Source organism: Leopardus geoffroyi, chromosome E2, assembly GCF_018350155.1.
Source record: "Leopardus geoffroyi isolate Oge1 chromosome E2, O.geoffroyi_Oge1_pat1.0, whole genome shotgun sequence".
NCBI classification, from domain to species: Eukaryota; Metazoa; Chordata; class Mammalia; order Carnivora; family Felidae; genus Leopardus; species Leopardus geoffroyi.
Genome location: NC_059335.1, coordinates 5,377,166 through 5,397,167, shown reverse-complemented (window position 1 = coordinate 5,397,167; position 20,002 = coordinate 5,377,166). Strand labels below are relative to the sequence as shown.

The 20,002-nt window shown below is 40.8% G+C and overlaps 1 protein-coding gene and 1 long non-coding RNA gene across 2 annotated transcripts; both read left to right on the top strand.

Moving 5' to 3' along the window:
- Positions 1 to 5,105: 5,105 nt before the first annotated feature.
- On the top strand, positions 5,106 to 13,145 carry LOC123578648. The gene is made up of 3 exons (XR_006702446.1): positions 5,106 to 5,347; positions 11,779 to 11,905; positions 12,364 to 13,145. It is a non-coding gene; the product is annotated as an uncharacterized LOC123578648 (long non-coding RNA).
- Positions 13,146 to 17,352: 4,207 nt separating this feature from the next.
- On the top strand, positions 17,353 to 19,446 carry LOC123578647 (zinc finger protein 678-like). Its single transcript, XM_045441648.1, is given in 2 exon segments — positions 17,353 to 18,858; positions 18,861 to 19,446. Coding segments are annotated over 2 exon segments (1,236 nt in total). The 5' UTR covers positions 17,353 to 17,801; the 3' UTR covers positions 19,040 to 19,446.
- The last annotated feature ends 556 nt before the right edge of the window (positions 19,447 to 20,002 follow it).

The following is a 20,002-nucleotide window of genomic DNA, read 5'->3' as shown; positions in this document are numbered from 1 at the left end:
TAGAGAGAATTAGCACCCCATTTGCATACATGATAAATTCTTGTGAATCTGGGTAGGCATACTCTAAATTTCAGGGGATTTTTCATGACCTCTGATTCCAGTGCAAGGCATGATGTCCTTAGTGTCAGATGCCTTGAAGCATTTCAGGTCACACTGGCCATTCCCAACCATCTTACGTATCCACCTGTGTTACAGATACGTTCTTAGAGTTGTGGTTTGCCAACGTTCAGGTCCATGAGATGAAGAGAGAGGGGCCTTGAAAAGGATGGCCTTCCCTGAATGAAACAGGAGTGGTTGCAAAATAAATTCCCGAAGTCCCATCTGATTTATACTCCCTCCTTGCTGCATGGAACACAGTCTGATAGCTGATGGCAGGGCACGCATCTGTGGCCATGAGAGAGCAACTGTGAACACGTGGCTGCAGGTGGACAATACCACAGGGAAGAAACGGAGAAGCCAGAGTGCACCATAGGGTATATGAGCCATTTCATCCGACACGGGCATCTATATACTCACTGTATGCATACTAGAAAATATACATCTTCCTTTTTACAAAGTACACATTGGCCTTTTCATGGTATAGCAGAACACAAAACAACAGCTACCCCAAAATGCATCGTTATTGTCACTTGTGCCAGTGTTAAATGTGAGCACAGGCTGGTTCCCAACTTCATGGTGTCAGTCTCTACAACGGACAGACATCCTCTTTCTGCTCCCCACCAGATGGGGAAAAAAATGCTACATGAGCTGTGCATGAAGAGAGGGGCATCTAGCCTAAAAACTAGGTGGGCTGTTTGAGGCAGAAATACTCACTGCCTATGACTGGTGAACTGCTCCTCAACTAATCAGTACTTTGTACAATCCTCAGAGTAGAACACATCATGGAGCTCAAGCAGGACTGAGTTTTCTGCCAGCTGTGGATCAGCTTCAGTGGAATGTCATCCAACTACAATGGCTCAGACTGACATGCGGCTAGTGACACATATAATAGTTGTTATACCTTTAAGATGTTTTAAGTAATCTCTAAGGGAACCACAATGAAAATACCTACTGATAATACATTCACCAATGAATAGATGATGTAATGGATTCTATTATTCTAACAATTCCCGTAGACATAATACAACATTCACTGACCACTAACCAAGGGAAGAAATACACAAGGTGAGTCACAAAGGACGCATGGGTAATATTTCTACAGCCAAACACATAGATACTTTTAATGGCAAAGGGAACAAAACCAATTCATATTTGAGTTACGCTCACATTGTCCAAAAATGTAACGAGTTGAAAATTGTCACTCTATAACAAAACATACAGGTAAAAACAAAACCTCACCTAAATACCTAAATAATGCTGTGGAAATTTCTATACAAAAGGAAGCATATTATTATGGAATTGCAAACCAGAATAAGAGAAAATATAACCCAAAAAATTCTACATAAGAAAGATGAATTATTTAAAGGACACCTACTATAATTTTATTTTAAAGTTTACTGTTTTTGAAAGAGACAGAGCACAAGGAGGGGAGGATCAGGGAGAGAAGGAGAGAGAGAGAATCCGAACCATGAGATCATGACCTGAGTTGAAATCAGGAGTTGGATGGTGAAGCAACTGAGACACCCAAGTGACCCTGTGTGTCTATAATTTTAAAGTGTGACTGTGTACCCATGAAGAAAGGAACATTTTGAATTATTGGCATGTGTTCATGGACAATAAAGGTGTAAAGAACATTAAAATCTCCCATGGAAAGCTCTCATGAAAACTTTTATGAATTAAGCACTTAAAAGACCTTAAGAAATGAATTATGTTAATAGTTCCGTCCTATTCCTCAGAATTTAAGGGTATCACCCATCCTTTAGAATCCAGCAAACAACAAGTTTTCATTTCATTATTTTTAAGTTTGTATTAAAAGTATTTTCAGAGAGAGAGAGAGAGAGAGAGAGAGAGAAAGTGGCAGAGGGGCAGAGAGAAAGGGAGAGAATCCCAAGCAGGCTCCACTCTGTCAGTGCAGAGCCAGACATGGGGCTTTAACTCACAAATCATGAGATGGCGACCTGAGCTGAAATCAAGAGTCTGATGCTCAATGCCCTGAGCATTTCATTTCTTAATAAACAAATACCATCAAAGTTGTCAAATGTGCCAACAATGACTATATATCAAAAAAACTAAAACAAATACTGAGAGATGAAATTCAGATACATTCTGAGTGAAGTATAAAAACTAATGATTCATTTGTCCTTAAGCTGAAGCTCTCTGATTTTAGTTGTGTGTATCAGAAATTTTAACTGTATTCATCTGACAGTCGTGGATTGATTTTACTTTTATTCATTACCTCTCAGCTGTATCTTCAAATGGCACCCAGAGCCTCCTCCCAAAGATGTGCATAGAAACTTGTTTCCAAAGACTGTCAGTAGGTAGACATAAACATAGTGTCCTTGAGAAAGTATGCTTGATGAGAGACTGGAACAGTGTTGGGGAGGGTGAAGGGCATCAAAGCTATCATGAAGGACATATCCAAAGGGAGACAATTACCCATAATAAGAGTCTCACTGCACAAAATGGTGAAGGATATAAACATTTTAGAACCCCCCTTTCTAACTACACTACTTCTGCAAAGCGGTGTGTTCCTATAAGTAAAGGCTCAAATCAAAGGGTCAAACGTACATATTTGCAGAAAAAAATTTGGAAAACCTGGAAGGTGACCTAGTCTATGCTGAAAATATTATTTGTACCATTTTGACAATAGGATTGTATTGACCTTTCAATCAAATATTTATGAAAATCAGAGATTTAAAAATGAAAAAAAGTGGTAGGTGGTATCCCATTGAGGGGTCTTCACTGAGCAGTCAACCTTACAACAAAACCACAACACTTTCAATGAAAACAGGATTGCTCAATGCAGTCAGTCTGAGAAAATATTTAAGCAGGGTTCAAACTTTAATAAACATCTGAGGACTCATCTTCCAGAGAACCATTATGACTGTAATAAATGTAAGGAAGTGTTTTATCAAAGCTCCAACCTTAGTATACAGAAGAGTATATATTTAGGAGAGAATCCTTACAAATATAACGAATGTGGGAAAATTCCTAACCCATCCTCCAATGATGGTGATCATCAGAGGATTCATGTGGGAAAAAAAAAACCCCATACACATGTCATGAACCTGGGAACATGCTTAGTCAATCATCAAGACTGAAAATAGATAAGACAACCTACGCTGGACAGAAAGGTCACATTTGTAACAATTTTATGAGGAGCCACTCATTCGTGTACAGGCTGGTCTACCTTGAAGCCATTGTATTGATTGTACTAGGCTACCATAAAGCAATTAGATTGTCGCGTATTCATTATCAGTGCATGAATCATGATACCTCTCAATAAATATGAATTTCTGGGGCGCTTTGGTGGCCCAGTCAGTTAAGTGTCTGACTTTGGCTCAGGTCATGGTTTCATGGTTTGGAGGGTTGGATCCATGTGTTGGGCTGGGTGCTGACAGCTCAGAGCCTGGAACCTGCTTCAGATTCCATGTCTCCCTCTCTCTCTGTGCCTCCCCTGCTCATGCTCTGTGCCTCTCTCTCAGAAATAAATAAACATTAAAATATATATATATTGCATTTGGAAAACTACCTGGCAGTGACTTAGGGAAATAAACTTTCCTCCTGAAGGACAGCAGCTCGTCAAGTCTAATTATGTCTCTTTGCCAGAAGGATTATTTGAAACAGACCAAGGAAAAGCTCTGAAACCCAGGACAGGTTTCCTTTGTAACAGACGTTTGCATGTATCAGGGTAAGTTCCATTTGGAAGGGTGTCTCCCTCTGTGTAGCAGAAAGAGGGAGAATGTGTAAATCTCCACAAACTCTGGTCAGTGGAGAAGGCATGGATTTTAATCTGGACAACATCCCTAGCCTGGGTGACTGTGCTTTGCTGATCTTCTCCCCAAATGCGTCCCAGTAGGATCACCTGTGGAGTTTCAAGAAGGATCATTGCTGCTGCCCTCCCCCTCACATTCCCTCAACTGGGTGGGTGGAAACCACAGTGTGGTTTCAGGGAAGTGCTCCAGGGGATTCAGGTGCAGGATTTTTGACCTCAACACCAGGGATTCCTGGTCTCCCCGCTTCAAAGAAAGAAGAGGTGGACACAAAATGAGCCACAGGCAGAGGTGATTAGTGTCTAAGAGAGGGAGAGTGGTAGGAAAGCTCGCTGTACACAGAGGGGTGTCGGAGGGTGAAAACCCGAGACAATAGGCAAGGATCTTTGTTTTGTGAGGATTGGGTCTCTCCCACCTTTCCTTTCCCCTATTTCCTTTTCACCACCTCCTCGTATTGGCTTGCTAACTCTAGGTGTTGGGTTTTCCATTCCTGATTGTCTCATTCCCATTGTACTCGGGATGGTGAGGCCCCACAGTTCCTTGTGGGTCATACGTTTTATGGTCTACCACTAAGTTGGGTCTTCTGTCAAATTCCTGAGGGGAACCTGAAGGGAAGTCAGTGATATGTGTTACATCTTTAAGAGGAAACTTACACCTGAGGGGGTTTGCTGTGGTCAGACACTCCCAGCATTGTTCCAGTGTTTTGGAAAAAAAGTGTTTTTCCCCATCCAGGGACCTCAGGTCCTAATCTTTCCCTTTCTGCCTTCTGAATTCTATCTTTTCCTATTATAATTCTTTTTTTGTTTTTTTAATGTTTACTTATTTTTGAGAGAGACAGAGACGGAATGCGAGTGGGTTGGGGCAGAGAGAGAGGGAGGCACAGAATCTGAGGCAGGCTTCAGGCGCTGAGCTGTCTGCACAGAGGCCGACATGGGGGCTCTAACGCACAGGCCGTGAGATCATGACGTGAGCTGAGGTCGGACCCTGAACCTACTGAGCCACACAGGTGCCCCTCCTATTATAATTCTAAGTGAGGCCCAGGGTTGAGAAGGAAGGCTTCCCAATAATTTATGAGAGTTGAGTGCAGGCTTTTCCTCAAGGGGAGGTAATAAGGTCTCCTGTACAGGAGTTGGGGAGTGTCAGGTCTGCGTAGGAACATTTTTCTATGCTCAAGCAGCATTTGTGGGCTCCTGTGGGAGGGGAGGGCCCCTGAAAGCAGAGAAGGGAAACTCAGTGATTGGTCTCCAAGTGGGAGCTGACAGTTTCTGAATAGCTCCTGACACAAAGGACTAGGAACTTGGGCCTTTTTTGCATTTCAAAGCCCTGCCTGCAGGCGATCAGGTTACAGGAGGTGAAGAGGCAGTGTTGGTGTCTTTACCGACATTTTCTCCTACTTGTGCTGTGTTTTCTCCACAAAGATCTTCTGAGAAAGAAATCTTGAAGAGGAGGTGAAAGAAAAAATGGCCAGTTCTCAGGTAAGCCTTGCGCCCCAGGCCGGAGGACCTGTGATCTTTTTCTCCTGAATTCCGGGCGTGTAGGAATTGCAGGGCACCTGGGTGTCTCAGCCATTTGAGCATCAGACTCTTGATTTGGGCCCAGGGCATGATCCCAGGGACCTGTGATCCAGCCCCGAGTCGGGGTTCCTTCTGAGTTTCGAGCCTACTTAAGATTTCCTCTCTTTCCCTGTGTCCCTGTCTTCCATTTACATTGATCCTCTCTAAGAGAAATTAAAAAAAAAAAAAAAGGCAATGATTTTTTTTTTTTTTTTTTTTTTTTTTTAGTTCTGATGGTTCTGCTTTAAGTTTTCACCTACGTTTTAAGCTTCTCAGAAATGATATTCTAGGGGCGCCTGGGTGGCTCAGTCGGTTAAGCGTCCGACTTCGGCTCAGGGCATGATCTCGCGGTCCTTGAGTTCGAGCCCCGCATCGGGCTCTGTGCTGACTGCTCAGAGCCTGGAGCCTGTTTCCGATTCTGTGTCTCCCTCTCTCTCTGCCCCTCCCCCGTTCATGCTCTGTCTCTCTCTGTCTCGAAAATAAATAAACGTTAAAAAATATTAAAAAAGGGACGCCTGGGTGGCGCAGTCGGTTGGGCGTCCGACTTCAGCCAGGTCACGATCTCGCGGTCCGTGAGTTCGAGCCCCGCGTCGGGCTCTGGGCTGATGGCTCAGAGCCTGGAGCCTGTTTCCGATTCTGTGTCTCCCTCTCTCTCTGCCCCTCCCCCGTTCATGCTCTGTCTCTCTCTGTCCCAAAAATAAATAAAAACGTTGAAAAAAAAATTTTTTTTTAAATAAAAAAAAAATATTAAAAAAAATGATATTCTAGGTTATGTCTTTAGAACACTCCTCCCCTATATCCCAGAGACTTTGCTCCCTTCTCTCCAACCTGGTTTCCAGTAGGACATCAACAGTTGTCACTTTGAATTAAATTCCTGCAAGTAATGAAAATATTCCCTTTGTGACATATCCAGAGAGGAAGGTGTTGAGGCCAAATGTCCTGTTGCTGATGGCGTCTGGTCCTGGGACAGCACTCAAGGAAAACCGTTCCCATTTAGGTCTGAATTGGATGGTTTCTCTGCCCCAGGTGGAGTACGATTATGAAAATGCAAAATACATCAGATAGATATGAGGCACAGAATAATCTGGAATGGTCCTGGTCATTAGGATGTGGAAAACATACTGTAAAATAGTCTAGATATTACAGGACATGGAGACTATATGTGACTGAAGGCTGTATAAATCCATTGTATCTTCAAAATTGTTTATATTCTGATTTACTGTTTGGGGTCACAAGAACACACGGTGATCCTGTGTCCTGGGGTGTGCCTTAGGCACTGATAACAATTTGTTTCCTTCCAGCCATTATTACCTTCTTTTTCTTGACTTTGTGCTCTGTGACAGATTTCCTCCCTATAACGTTCATATTATTCCTTCTTATCAGTTGTAATGATTTTAGGCAGATTCCGTGAGTGACTTCCAGACACCATCATATTTAATTTTTTTTAATGTTTATATAGTTTTGAGAGAGACAGAGACAGAATGTGAGTGGGGGAGGGGCAGAGAGAGAGGAAGACACAGAACCTGAAGCAGGCTCCAGGCCCGGAGCCATCAGCACAGAGCCCAATGTGGGGCTCGAACTCACAGAGTTGTGAGATCATGACCTGAGCTGAAGTCAGAGGCTCAACCGAGTGAGCCCCCAGGTGCCCCAAGACACCATCACATTTAAAATGGAAACTTTCTGGGGCACCTGGGTGGCGCAGTCGGTTAAGCGTCCGACTTCAGCCAGGTCACGATCTTGCGGTCCGTGAGTTCGAGCCCCGCGTCGGGCTCTGGGCTGATGGCTCAGAGCCTGGAGCCTGTTTCCGATTCTGTGTCTCCCTCTCTCTCTGCCCCTCCCCCGTTCATGCTCTGTCTCTCTCTGTCCCAAAAATAAATAAACGTTGAAAAAAAAAATTAAAAAAAAAAAATGGAAACTTTCTTTTAGTTTCTCTTTCCTTGTTTTTTTTTTTTTTTTTTTTTTTTTTTTAAGTTTATATATTTTGAGAGACCCAGAGAGAGCAGGAGGATTGGAGTTGCAGAGAAACCATGAATCCCAAGCAGGCTCCACAGGGTCTGTGCAGAGCATTACTCAGGGCTCAAACTCACAAAACCATGAGTCCTTGACCTGAGCTGAAGAGTCAAATGCTTAACTGACTAAGACCCAGGCACCCCTACCTTGCAGTTTCTGTGAGGAAAACAAAGGCAAAAGAAATGTGGGTAAAATTAAATTGTCTTACAACCCACTGAGAAATAATTAAGACTGGAAGAGGAAGATATTCCTCAAGGAATTTACAACTGCTTTAATGTTAATGCTTTTCTAGAGGGGAAAAGCAAGCTTCCCTTGACAATAGCCAGACTTCCAGGATCCTGTGAGTCCTCTTTAAACTATGAAATCCCTTCAGAATCTTTATTCCAACCCCCCCCCCCCAAATTAAAGTATACAATGAATGTCTCCTCACAATCACACTGCAGCTCATTCTTCCCACATGTCCCGTCCCTGTGCTTTAATAAGATCAGCCTCATTCACCAAAAAGGTCTCAAGAATAGTTTCTTGAGCATTTATTTACTCCTGGCCCACCTCACATCAGTTTCTACTGAGCAATGAAGTCCCTCGACTTGTGTAGTAGATGTAATGACTTATGGGAGTAGAGGTTCTAAATCAGTCAGACCTTTATCCTGTAGGTTTTTATTTCACTGCATAGTCATGACACAGACATACTCTTCTATTGTTTGTGTTTTCAGAAAGAAAAGAATGACATAATTAATATGTTTCAGTGTCTTAAAATCCCGAAATACCATAGAGCACAAGTGATGATTGAAACAAAAGCTTTCAATGAGGGGCGCCTGGGTGGCTCAGTCAATGAAGTCTCCACTCTTGATTTCGGTGCAGATGATGATCTCGAGGTTCATGAGATAGAGCCCCATGTTAGGCCACATGCTGACAGCGGGAGCCCTCTTGGGATTCTCTTTCTGTGTCTGTCACTCCCCTGCACCTGCACCCTTTCTTTCTCAAAATAAATAGACATTAAATTGAAAAAAGCCTTTCGAGGTGCCTGGGTGGCTCACTTGATTAAGTATCTGATTCAACTCATAGTTCATGAGTTTGAGTCCCACAACTCTCTTTCTCTCTCCCCCTCTCTCTTTTCACCCTCCCTTACTTGTGCCCTCTCTCTCTTTCAATAAAGAATAAATAAATTAAAAATCTAAAACAAAATAAAATATAAAAAAAGGTTTCCAAGGACTATTATATTATGGGATCATTGAGTAGTATGGTCAAGATACTATTTTTGAGGTACTGTATGGTACAAGATGGGATTTACTGAAATAGGACAGGGGCAGGACCCATGGGCAGAAAGAAATGTATTTTGGCTGCATGAAGCTTGTATGTTCATGGGGGAGGGTAAGTGCACAGTGTTCAATCACAAAACTTTCTTTAAATTTCTACTTGTAAAACTACTTCTGCACGATTTCTCTGATGCTTATCATTCAGTTCAATATTAACAATTGATGAGACACACTAGCACTCATGTGACCCTTTAAAAAATCCAGCATCCAGAGGCATCTGCGTGGCTCAGTCACAGCCAGGAGCAGGCTTAGAGTCTCTCCCTCTCTCTGCCTCTCCCCTTTTTACACCATGTTTGCCCATGCTCTCTCTCACAATATAAATAAACATGGAAAAAGAAGAATTGAATGCAGGAACCAGTCTGTATTTGATGCTCATCCAAACTATGCAGGCTCTAGGTCAGCCTTCTGTGGTGAAGGGGAACATGTTTCTGTTTGTATCCGTCATAGTAGACTCAGAAATAAAAACTGTTATATTCATATCACTCTATGTGTTTGTGTTGATAGTATGAGTAAAAGACTTAAGCATTATCACCTACGACTAGATTGAGAAGTTTCAGGTCATCGAAATGTTTTTTGTTTGTTTGGCTTTTTTTTTTTTTTTTTTTTTTTTTTTTTAAGTTTTGAGAGAGACAAGGAGGGGCAGAGAAAGAGAGGGAGAGACAGAATTCCAGGCAAGCCACACTGTCAGCACAGAGCCTGAGGTGAGGCTTGAACTCAGGAACCATGAGATCATGACAGGAACTGAAATCAAGAGTTGGAAACCTAAGGTACTAAGCCATCCAGGTACTGCTCTGGAAAACTTTTTCAGTCACCCTGATAATATTCTATTCTACCATGTTTAATGTTATAACTACTTTCAAAACGTGTGGATGTGTGCATGGAATGTATAAATATAGATGAATTTTGTGTGCATATCTTCTTTCCATCAGTTTTCTCAGGGTTTAACACCTGTTATGAACATTGATTTAGGGTCCTTGTGTATATTGACCTGTGTGTCATTTTAGATCAACTCTAGGTCAGTTAACCTAGATTAAAATCTGATCCATACCATGTACTGGGTGCTTAACAAATATTCACCAAAAATAGAAGAATAATGTGTTTCTTGTCTTAGATTATTATTATTTATTTTCCATGAATTTATGAGAAATTATTTAATGCTCTCTACTAACCAGGAAATGCTTGAAAAGCCTTGTCACCTTTCTTGCTATTCTAGTAGAACTTGTAATTGCTGTAAAACCCACTCAATTCCAAGTCCTCCAAGAGTTCTTGAATTTGAGTTCTACTTCATTATTGGAATATGTATCCCTTGGCCCATACACTAATGCCTTGTTAGAAATGCAGACACCTACCCCATGCTAGAACTCCTGAACAGTACCCTCATTTTAACAAGATCTCAAATGCACTGTTGTGAAATTATAATTCACTAGAAGATGCTAAGTACATTTGTAACTCACCAAAACTTCCCATTAAGAAATACACACCACATGTACTGTATGATGGAAATACAGGATTCCAAAATGTGTATGCCTGTGTTGATGCCTTCGTTTTACAAATTCTCTTGAATAAACACAATATTTATAACGGCTCATACCTCAAAGTTAAAGAATATATTAGAGCATAATACTGTGTTCCAAATTCTCTTACTGCAGAAAGCAAGAAACTCATCTAAGCAGGAACCAGTTCTCCTAATATAACTGAACAAACAGGAATACAGTCCTTGGTGAATCACAAAAAAACTATACCATGTGGGGATGTCAGACAAAGGAAAATTGATTTACAGGAAATAAGGAGATCACAGGGAATAATTTCCAAGGCAGAGACACAGAGGAAAGGAGAATAATTTCCTTTTTTTAAAAAAATTTTTGTTGGGGCGCCTGGGTGGCTTGGTCGGTTAAGTGTCTGACTTCAGCTCAGGTCATGATCTCATGGTCCGTGAGTTCAAGCCCCACGTCGGACTCTGTGCTGACGGCTCAGAGCCTGGAGCCTGTTTCAGATTCTGTGTCTCCCTCTCTCTCTGCCCCTCTCTCTGTGTACCCCTGTTCATGCTCTGTCTCTGTCTCAAAAAAAATAAATAAACGTTAAAAAACATTAAAAAAATTTTTGTTTAAATTTATTTATTTTCAGAGACAGACTGAGTGGAGGAGGGGCAGAGAGAGAGGGAGAGAGTGAGAACTCCAAGCAGGCTCCGTGCTGTTAACGCAGAGTCTGATGTAGGGTTTGAACTCAGAAACTGTGAGATCATGACCTGAGCTGAAACCAATAGTCGGATGCTTCAGCAACAGAGCCACCCATGCACCCTGGAATGCTTTCCTTTTATTTAGGGTTAGGGTGGATATTTAGAAAATGAGCCTGGGGATAAGGTTGTACATGAGCCTTAAGAAAACAGTTCTATACATTCACTGTGTGTTACATAGTAAATGAGGTTTGTGCTCCTCCTTGGGTGGAGATTTTAGCATTATAATGAGGTAAAAGGGAGCTCCTGGGTGTCCCAGTCCCTTGAGCTTCCAACTTTTGATTTAGGCTCAAGTCATGATCTCATAGTCTTAAGATCAAGCCCCAAGTCAAGCTCCATGCTGAGCATGGAGCCTGGTGGGATTTCTTCTCTCTGCCCCACCCATACTTGTGCTCTCTCTCTCTCAGGAAATAAACTTAAAAATATATATAATGAGATATAGGTAACTGTTGTCACTTCATGCTTACTCTAATGTTCATCTGCATAGATGTGAGCCAGGGGTTAAGGTCAAATTGAGACAATGGAAGCTCTTCCTCAGGGCAGTCATTACCTTTGTTGGATACTTTCTGTTTCCACCACAGGACAGTATGCCCATGGGGTGTTTTGCCTGAAGTAAAAGGTAAGGTGGAAAGAAGAGATTAAGTAAACTGAGGGATAAGGTCAGTGAGCAAATGCAGGTAAGCAGTGGAATGTCAGATCATGGGTTGCGGCTTGTGACATGAACTCCCTCTTGCATCTTAGGGACCATTTGAACTCCTCATGTGTCCACTTGGTAACTGTGGTATTTATTGCAGGGACTGCTGACCTTCAGGGATGTGGCTGTAGTATTCTCTCTGGAGGAGTAGGGATGCCTGAACCAGAGTCAGTGAGAACTGTACAGGGATGTGATGTTAGAGACCTATGGACACCTCCTCTTCTTGGGTGAGGATAACACCCTCCAGATTTCCCAAACCACACTCAGGTTTTGTTCCTTCCTTTGAAGACTGTCTCTTGGAAGCTTCCTCTTTGCATGACTGGGATTCAAATCCCTACATAAGGGAAATAATTATGAGTTTGTAGATGTAAAGAAATATCTTCATGATATTTCTTTCAAAGTTAGTTTTCCCTTCCTTAGACTAACATCATCATTTTTTAGATTAATGGCAATTCTAAACATTGAGTGCCATAAAATGGTATTTCCATCTTCAATACCAATCTCTACTCGTTATGGTAGTGTAATACTGGGAAGTAGATATCAAGATGTGAACCTTGGAAACCATCCTGGGTGTTCTAAAGGGGCTATTGGGCATTTTCCAGAATTGCACAATGTCCTCTCTACTGAGTCCAATACTGGATTGAAAGGTAGAATCTCCAGCAATACCCCTATTCCTTTTTTCTAGCATCTAGGTCTTGTGACAAAGCTGGACCTGGTCCTCTTTTTAGAACTTAAAAAGGAGTTCTGGGAATGGAAGAGAAAGGAGACAGTAGCTACACACCCAGGTAGGTGGGAATGAACGAAGCAGATGACAAAGGTGAGGTCCAAATGTGAAGGATGAAGACTGACCTTAAAACGTGGTTTGAGGAGCCCTCCTTGAATTGAAATTAGTTTTAAAAGGCCGATTTCATGTCTCTTCCTCTCACAGTGGACTTTTGCTTTCCAACACATCATGCTCTTACGTTCTCTAAGGATTGTCCTTCAGTTCCACTGTAGGTCCTTCACGTCCACAGTGAGGGCCTCCGTAATCTGATTGATTGGTTGTCCAATGCTTTGAGGGTGGGGGAAATCTCTGTATTTCTCAGGAAGTCTATGTTAATACATTTCTGAGTATTTGCCTTGTGTGAGAAGTGTGTCAGGGTACTGATGGACATATTGGGGGTTGGTGCAGAAATCCCGGAAACAATGGGGACAGATATCACATGTTATCTGTTTTCTGATATTATGGATGCTTTAATCTTAATCGTACTAAATTGACACCCACTCATTTCATCAGATAATAAAGCACCTCCCTAAAATGAGAAAATCTAACCCTTTATTTTACTTCAAAAGTTCAGTTTTGAGGGCGCATGGTTGGATCAATTGGTTAAGCATCTGACTTCAGCTGAAGTCATGATCTCACAGACAGTGAGTTTGGGGCCAGCGTAGGCCTCTGTGATGACAGCACAGAGCAAGCTTGGAATTCGGTCTCCCTCTGTCTCTCTGCTCTTCCCCTACTTGGTCTTTATCTCTCTCTCAAAAAAAAAAAAAAAACAAAAAAACAAAAAAACAAAAAAAAAAAAAAACCTTAAAAAAAGTTCAGTTGTTTGGTATTAACTAAAATAAGAGATTTCTATTCTACGTGTTCCATTCCTTAATGATGAAATCATTTCAAGCACCTATTATTTTCCTAGAATTCCTACATGAATTAATGCCATAGGGGAGATAGGACATTTAGAATTTAAAACTCACAACCTATAATAAATCTCAATTGTTACATTATTTCTTAATAATTGAATCATTTTATAATTTTGTCTTGTATAATATGAAGTTCCTGTGACTTTGTCATATATGTTTTCACTTTCTGAGTAGTTATATTTGAGATTACTTTATGATTTATTGGATCAAAAATTTTTTTAATTTTTTTTAATGTTTATTTAAAAAAATTTTTTTTAATGTTTATTTATTTTTGAGACAGAGAGAGACAGAGCATGAATAGGGGAGGGTCAGAGAGAGAGAGAGGGAGACACAGAATCCGAAACAGGCTCCAGGCTCTGAGCGGTCAGCACAGAGCCCTACGCGGGGCTCGAACTCTGGGACTGCGAGATCAAGACCTGAGCTGAAGTTGGCCGCTTAACTGACTGAGCCACCCAGGCGTCCCTTTATTGTTTATTTTTGAAATTTTTTTTTTCAACGTTTATTTATTTGTGGGACAGAGAGAGACAGAGCATGAACGGGGAGGGGCAGAGAGAGAGGGAGACACAGAATCGGAAACAGGCTCCAGGCTCTGAGCCATCAGCCCAGAGCCTGACGCGGGGCTCGAACTCACGGGCCGCGAGATCGTGACCTGGCTGAAGTCGGACGCTTAACCGACTGCTCCACCCAGGCGCCCCTATTGTTTATTTTTGAAAGAGAGAGTGAGTAGGGGAGGGCAGAGAGAGAGGGAGACACAGAATCTGAAGCAGGCTCCAGGCTCTGAGCTGTCCACACAGAGCCTGACATGGGGCTTGAACCCACAAATTGTGAGATCATGACCTAAGCCAAAGTCTTATGCTTAACTGACTGAGCCACCTAGGTACTCCTAGATTAAAAGTTCTGATATGACATGGATGTATGCTCCATAAGAAATGAGGTAGATGATTAGTGAATTTCTTATATTTGGAAAAAAAGTTTTGATTATAAATGTAATTTTGCTTCAGGAAACATCAATCAGTCTTTTCTACTTTCCTCAGAATGTATCTGAATTCAATATAAAAAGGTTGTTTTTTGTTTGTTTGTTTGTTTTTTAAATAAAGTGCTTGTTGGCCTATTTACAATGCTGATGGTGTTTGCTTATTTAGAAATGAAAGTTTTTGGGACACCTGTGTAGCTCAGAGGGTTGAGCATCTGACTCTTGATTTCAGTTCAGTTCATGACCACTTCATAGTTTGTGAGTTCTAGCCCTGTATCCAGCTCTGCCCTGACAGCATGGAGCCTGCTTGGGATTTTCTCCCTCTCTCTCTGTCCCTCCTACTCTCTCTCTCTCTCTCTCTCTCTCTCTCAATATATTTAATAAAACTTAAAAGAAGGGAAAGGTTTTTGTATGCTTGATTCTATGGATGGATTATACCCTTATATTCTGTGTAAATGGAGATATCTATTAACATAATACACTTTTTCATGCCTTTTAACTGCTTCATTCATAAGAATTTTCATTAGAGCTTTTGATTTTAGTGAATATACATTATAATTTTACTGTCCATGAAGACATGCCAATAATTCAAAATGTTCCTTTTCTTTTATGAGTACACAGTCACAGTTTAATATTATAGCTACATGGGTGCATCAGGGTGGCTCAGTTGGTTACGTGTCTGGCCCTTGATTTTGGCTTACATCATGGTCTCACAGTTTGTGAGTTCAAGCTCTCTGCCAGCAGCACATATAATGGTTTGTTATACCTTTAAGATATTTTAAGTAATCCCTAAGGAAACCACAATGAAAATATGTACACAATAAATATGTACACCAATAAATAGATAATGAAATTAATTCTATTATTATGGCAACTCACATAGACATGAAACAACATTCACTGGCCACTAACCCAGGAAAGAAATACACAGGATGATTCACAAAGTAAGCATGTGTAATATTTCTACATGCAAATACTTAGATAATTTTGTTGGCAGAGGGAATAAAGCTGATTCATATTTGAGTTACACTGATATTTTCTGAAAATGTAATGAGTTGAAAATTGTCACCCCATAACAAAATACACAGGCAAAAAACAAAACCACACCTAAAGCTGAGGTTGAAAAATAAAGCTGTGGAAAGTCCCATACAAAAGGAAGCACATTATTATGGAATTGCAAAACCAGAATAAGACAAAATATAAGCCAAAAACTTCTACATAAAAAAAGGTGAATTATTTAAAGGAAATCTATAATTTTATTTTTTATTTGAAGAGAGAGCACAAGGAGGGGAGGAACAGAGAAACAGAGAGAAAGAGAGAGAGAGAGAGAGAGAGAGAGAGAATTCCAAGCATGCTCTCCCCTGTCACTGCAGAGCCCAATGCAGGATTTGACTCCTAAAATGTGAGATCATGACCTGAGCTGAAATCAATAGTTGGACTCTTAACCAATTAAGCCACCACCCAGGATCTCCTTTGTCACTATGATTATAAATCGTTTCCTTTCTTTAAAATTTTAATGTTTATTTATTTATTTTTGAGAAAGAGAGAGAGAGAGAGAGATAGAGAGACAGAGTGCAAACATGGGAGGGGCAGAAAGAGAGGGAGACACTGAATCTGAAGCAGGCTCCAGGCTGTGAGCTCTCAGCACAGAGCCCGACAGGGGACTCCCACTCATGGACCATGAAACCATGGCCTGAGATGAAGTTGGACCCTGGACCTACCGAGCCACCTAGATGCCCCTGTAGCTATAATACTAAACTCTGATTGTGTACCCATGAAAAAAGCAAACATTTTGAATTATTGGCATGTCTTCATGGACAGTAAAACTGTAAAGTATATTAATTAATATCAACCATGGAAAGTTCTAATGAAAACCCTTATGAATTAAGCCCTTAAAAGACATTATTACACAGAATTTAAGGGTGTAATCATTTCTTTAGAATCAAGCAAGCAGAAAACTTTCATTTTCTTAAGTTTTTTTTTCATGTGTTTTGAGAAACAGAGAGAGAGAGAGAGTGGAGGAAGGGAAAAGATAGACAAGAGAATTCCAAGCAGGCTCCACACTGTCAGTGCAGAGCAGGATGTGGGGCTGGAACTCATAAACGGTGAGACGATGACCTCAGCTGAAACCAAAAGTCAGATGTGCAACACTCTGAGCCACCCAGGCATGGCAAAACTTTTCATTTCTAAATAAACAAACACCATCAATGTTGTAAAATATGCCAACAGTAAGTTTATAAAAACATATTTGGTATTAAATTCAAATACAATCTGAGTATGGTAGAAAGACTAATGATTCATTTTTCTTGAAGTGAAAGTTCTCTGATTTCAGTTTTGTGTATAAGAAATATTCATTGTATTTATCTGACAGCAGAAAGTGAGATGATTTTACTTTTTTTTTCAACGTTTATTTATTTTTGGGACAGAGAGAGACAGAGCATGAACGGGGGAGGGGCAGAGAGAGAGGGAGACACAAAGTTGGAAACAGGCTCCAGGCTCTGAGCCATCAGCCCAGAGCCCGACGCGGGGCTTGAACTCATGGACCACGAGATCGTGACCTGGCTGAAGTCGGACGCTTAACCGACTGCGCCACCCAGGCGCCCCGAGATGATTTTACTTTTATCCATTACCTATCAGCTGTATCTTCAAATGATACCCAGAGCCCCCTTCCAAAAATGTGCAGAGAAACTTCTTTCCAAAGAGTGTTAGTGGATAGATGTAAACATTGTGCCCGTGAAAATGGACGCTTAGTGATAGACTGGAACAGTGTTGGGGAGAGACAAGGGCATCAAAGATCTCATGGAGCACATATGCAAACACAGACAACTGCCCATTATACGAGTCTCACTGCCCGAAACGGTGAAGGATATAAAACATTTTGGAAAACCACCCTTTCTAAGATGGCTACTTCTGCAAGGCAGTGTGTTTCTATAATCAAAGGCTCAAATCAAGCGGTCCAACAGACATATTTGCAGGACAAAAATTTGGAGAATCTGGAAAGTGACCTAGTCCATGATGAAAATACTTCTTTGCACCATTTTGACAATAGGATTGCATTAACCTTTCAGTCAAATATTTCTGAAAGTCAGAGATTGAAAAAGGAAGACAAAAATGGTAAGTGGTATCCATTTGAGGGGTCCTTCCCTGAGCAGTCGACCTTACAACAAAACCACAGCATTTTCAATGAGAACAGAATTGCTCATTGCAGTGAATCTGAGAAAATACTGAACCAGGATTCAAATGTTAATGAATATCTACGGACTCCTTTGCCAGGGAACCATTGTGACTGTACTACATGTAGGGAAGTCTTTTATTAAAGCTCAAACCTTATTAGACAGAAGAGAATACATTTGGGAGAGAATCCTTCTGAATATACTGAGTGTGGGAAAATTCTTAACCAGTCCTCCAATGTTGGTGATCATCTGAGGAGTCCTGTGGGAAAAAGCCCGTACACATGCAATGAACCTGGGAACATGTTTAGTCAGCCATCAAGACTTAATATCAATAAGTCAATCCATGCTGGACAGAAAGGTTACGTTTGTAAGGAATGTGGCAAAGCCTTCAACTGGCACTCAACACTAATTCAAAATCACCTAGTGCATACTGGAGAGAGACCTTACAAATGTGAAGAATGTGGTAAAACTTTTAAGTATGGGTCATCGCTAAATGGACACAGGAAAATCCATACTGGGGAGAAACATTACAAACTTAAAAAAGGTGGGATGGCCTTTACCCAAGACTCACCTCTTATTAAACACCACAGAATTCATGTTGGAGAGAAATCTTTGGGATGTCAACAATGTGGCAAATCCTTTAACTGGCCCTCAAGCCTTATTCAACATCACAGAATTCATACTAGAGGGAGACCTTACCAAGGTAAAGAATGTGGCAAGACCTTTTTTTGGCCCTCAGGCTTTAATCGACATTCCAGAATCCATACCGGAGAGAAACCTTACCAATGTAAAGAATGTGGCAAAGCCTTTAAGTGGCACTCATACCTTAATCAACATCACAGAATTCATACTGGAGAAAAAACTTACCAATGTAAAGAGTGTGGCAAGGCCTTTACCTGCACCTCAGATCTTACTGGACATCACAGAATCCATACTGGAGAGAAACCTTACAAATGTCAAGAATGTGGCAAGGCCTTTAGCCAGCAATCATCCCTTATTCAACATCACAGAATGCATACTGGAGAGAAGCCTTACAAATGTCAAGAATGTGTCAAGGCCTTTATCCATCACTCAAAGCTTACTGAACATCACAGAATCCATACTGGAGAGAAACCTTACCAATGTAAAGAATGTGGCAAGGCCTCTAAACGGTCCTCATACCTTACTCAACATATCAGAATTCATACTGGAGAGAAACCTTACCAATATAAAGAATGTGGCAAGGCCTTTAAGAACTATCCACAGCTTACTCGACATCACAGAATCCATACTGAAGAGAAATCTCACCAATGTAAAGAATTTAGCAAGGCCTTTAGCCAACAGTCATACCTTATTAAACATCACAGAATTCATACTGATTGAAACCTTAACAATGTAAAGAATGTAATAAGGTCTTTAATCACTCTTCAAACTTCAGTCATTATCACAGAATTCATACTGGAGTACATCTTCCAAATTTAAGGAATGTGAAAAATGTTTTGTGGACTGCTCACCCCTTACTTTACATTGGAAAATTTACACTGGAATATAACCATTGAATACTAAAGCATGTGGCCAAGTGTTTAAGCAATGCTAAACCCTGACTCCTGACCAGAGAAGGTATACTGGGGAGGATTTTGCAAATATAAGAATTTGGTAAGCTTACAAATAAGAGGTGAAGCTTCATTCTGTATCACAGAATTCATACTGGAGAAAAACTTTAAATGTGAAGAATGTGGTAAAACTTTTGTGACTACTGAACCCTTTTCAATATCTCAGACTTTATACTGAGGAGATACATTACAGAGGTAAAGAATGTGTCCAACCAAAGCTGGAACTCACAACTTGCTCAAGATCATAGCTATCTTTCAGGAGAGAAACTAACATGTAGAGAAAGTTGCCATGCTTTTAAGTGGAATTGAATCCTTAATCAATATCCCAAAGTACACATGAGATTAAATCCTACAGACCTAATGAATGAGGAAAGGCCTTCATAGTAAACGAACACTTTAGCCAACACCAGACAGTGCATAAAAGAAGGTAACTTGAAAGTTATAAATATTTAGAGAAATATTTAATTGAGCATCCAATGTCAATAAATGTCACAGATTTCACAGAAGAAAGTACTACATCAGTCTCTCTATTTAGACATACATCAAAATACTGATGATAAGGAATAATACAAAGTTAAACATAATGTATAGGCTGTTATGCCTCAAAAGATTAAATGGATCAATTATAATTTTTTTCAATATATGAGATTTATTGTCAAATTGGTTTCCATACAATACCCAGTGTTCATCCTAAAAGATGCCCTCTTCAATACCCATCACCCACCCTCCCCTCCCTCCCACCCCCCATCAACCCTCAGTTTGTCCTCAGTTTTTAAGAGTTTCTTATGCTTTGGCTCTCTCCCACTCTAATCTCTTTTTTTTTTTTTTTTTTTTTCTTCCCCTGCCCCATGGGTTTCTGTTAAGTTTCTCAGGATCCACATAAGAGTGAAAACATGTGGTATCTGTCTT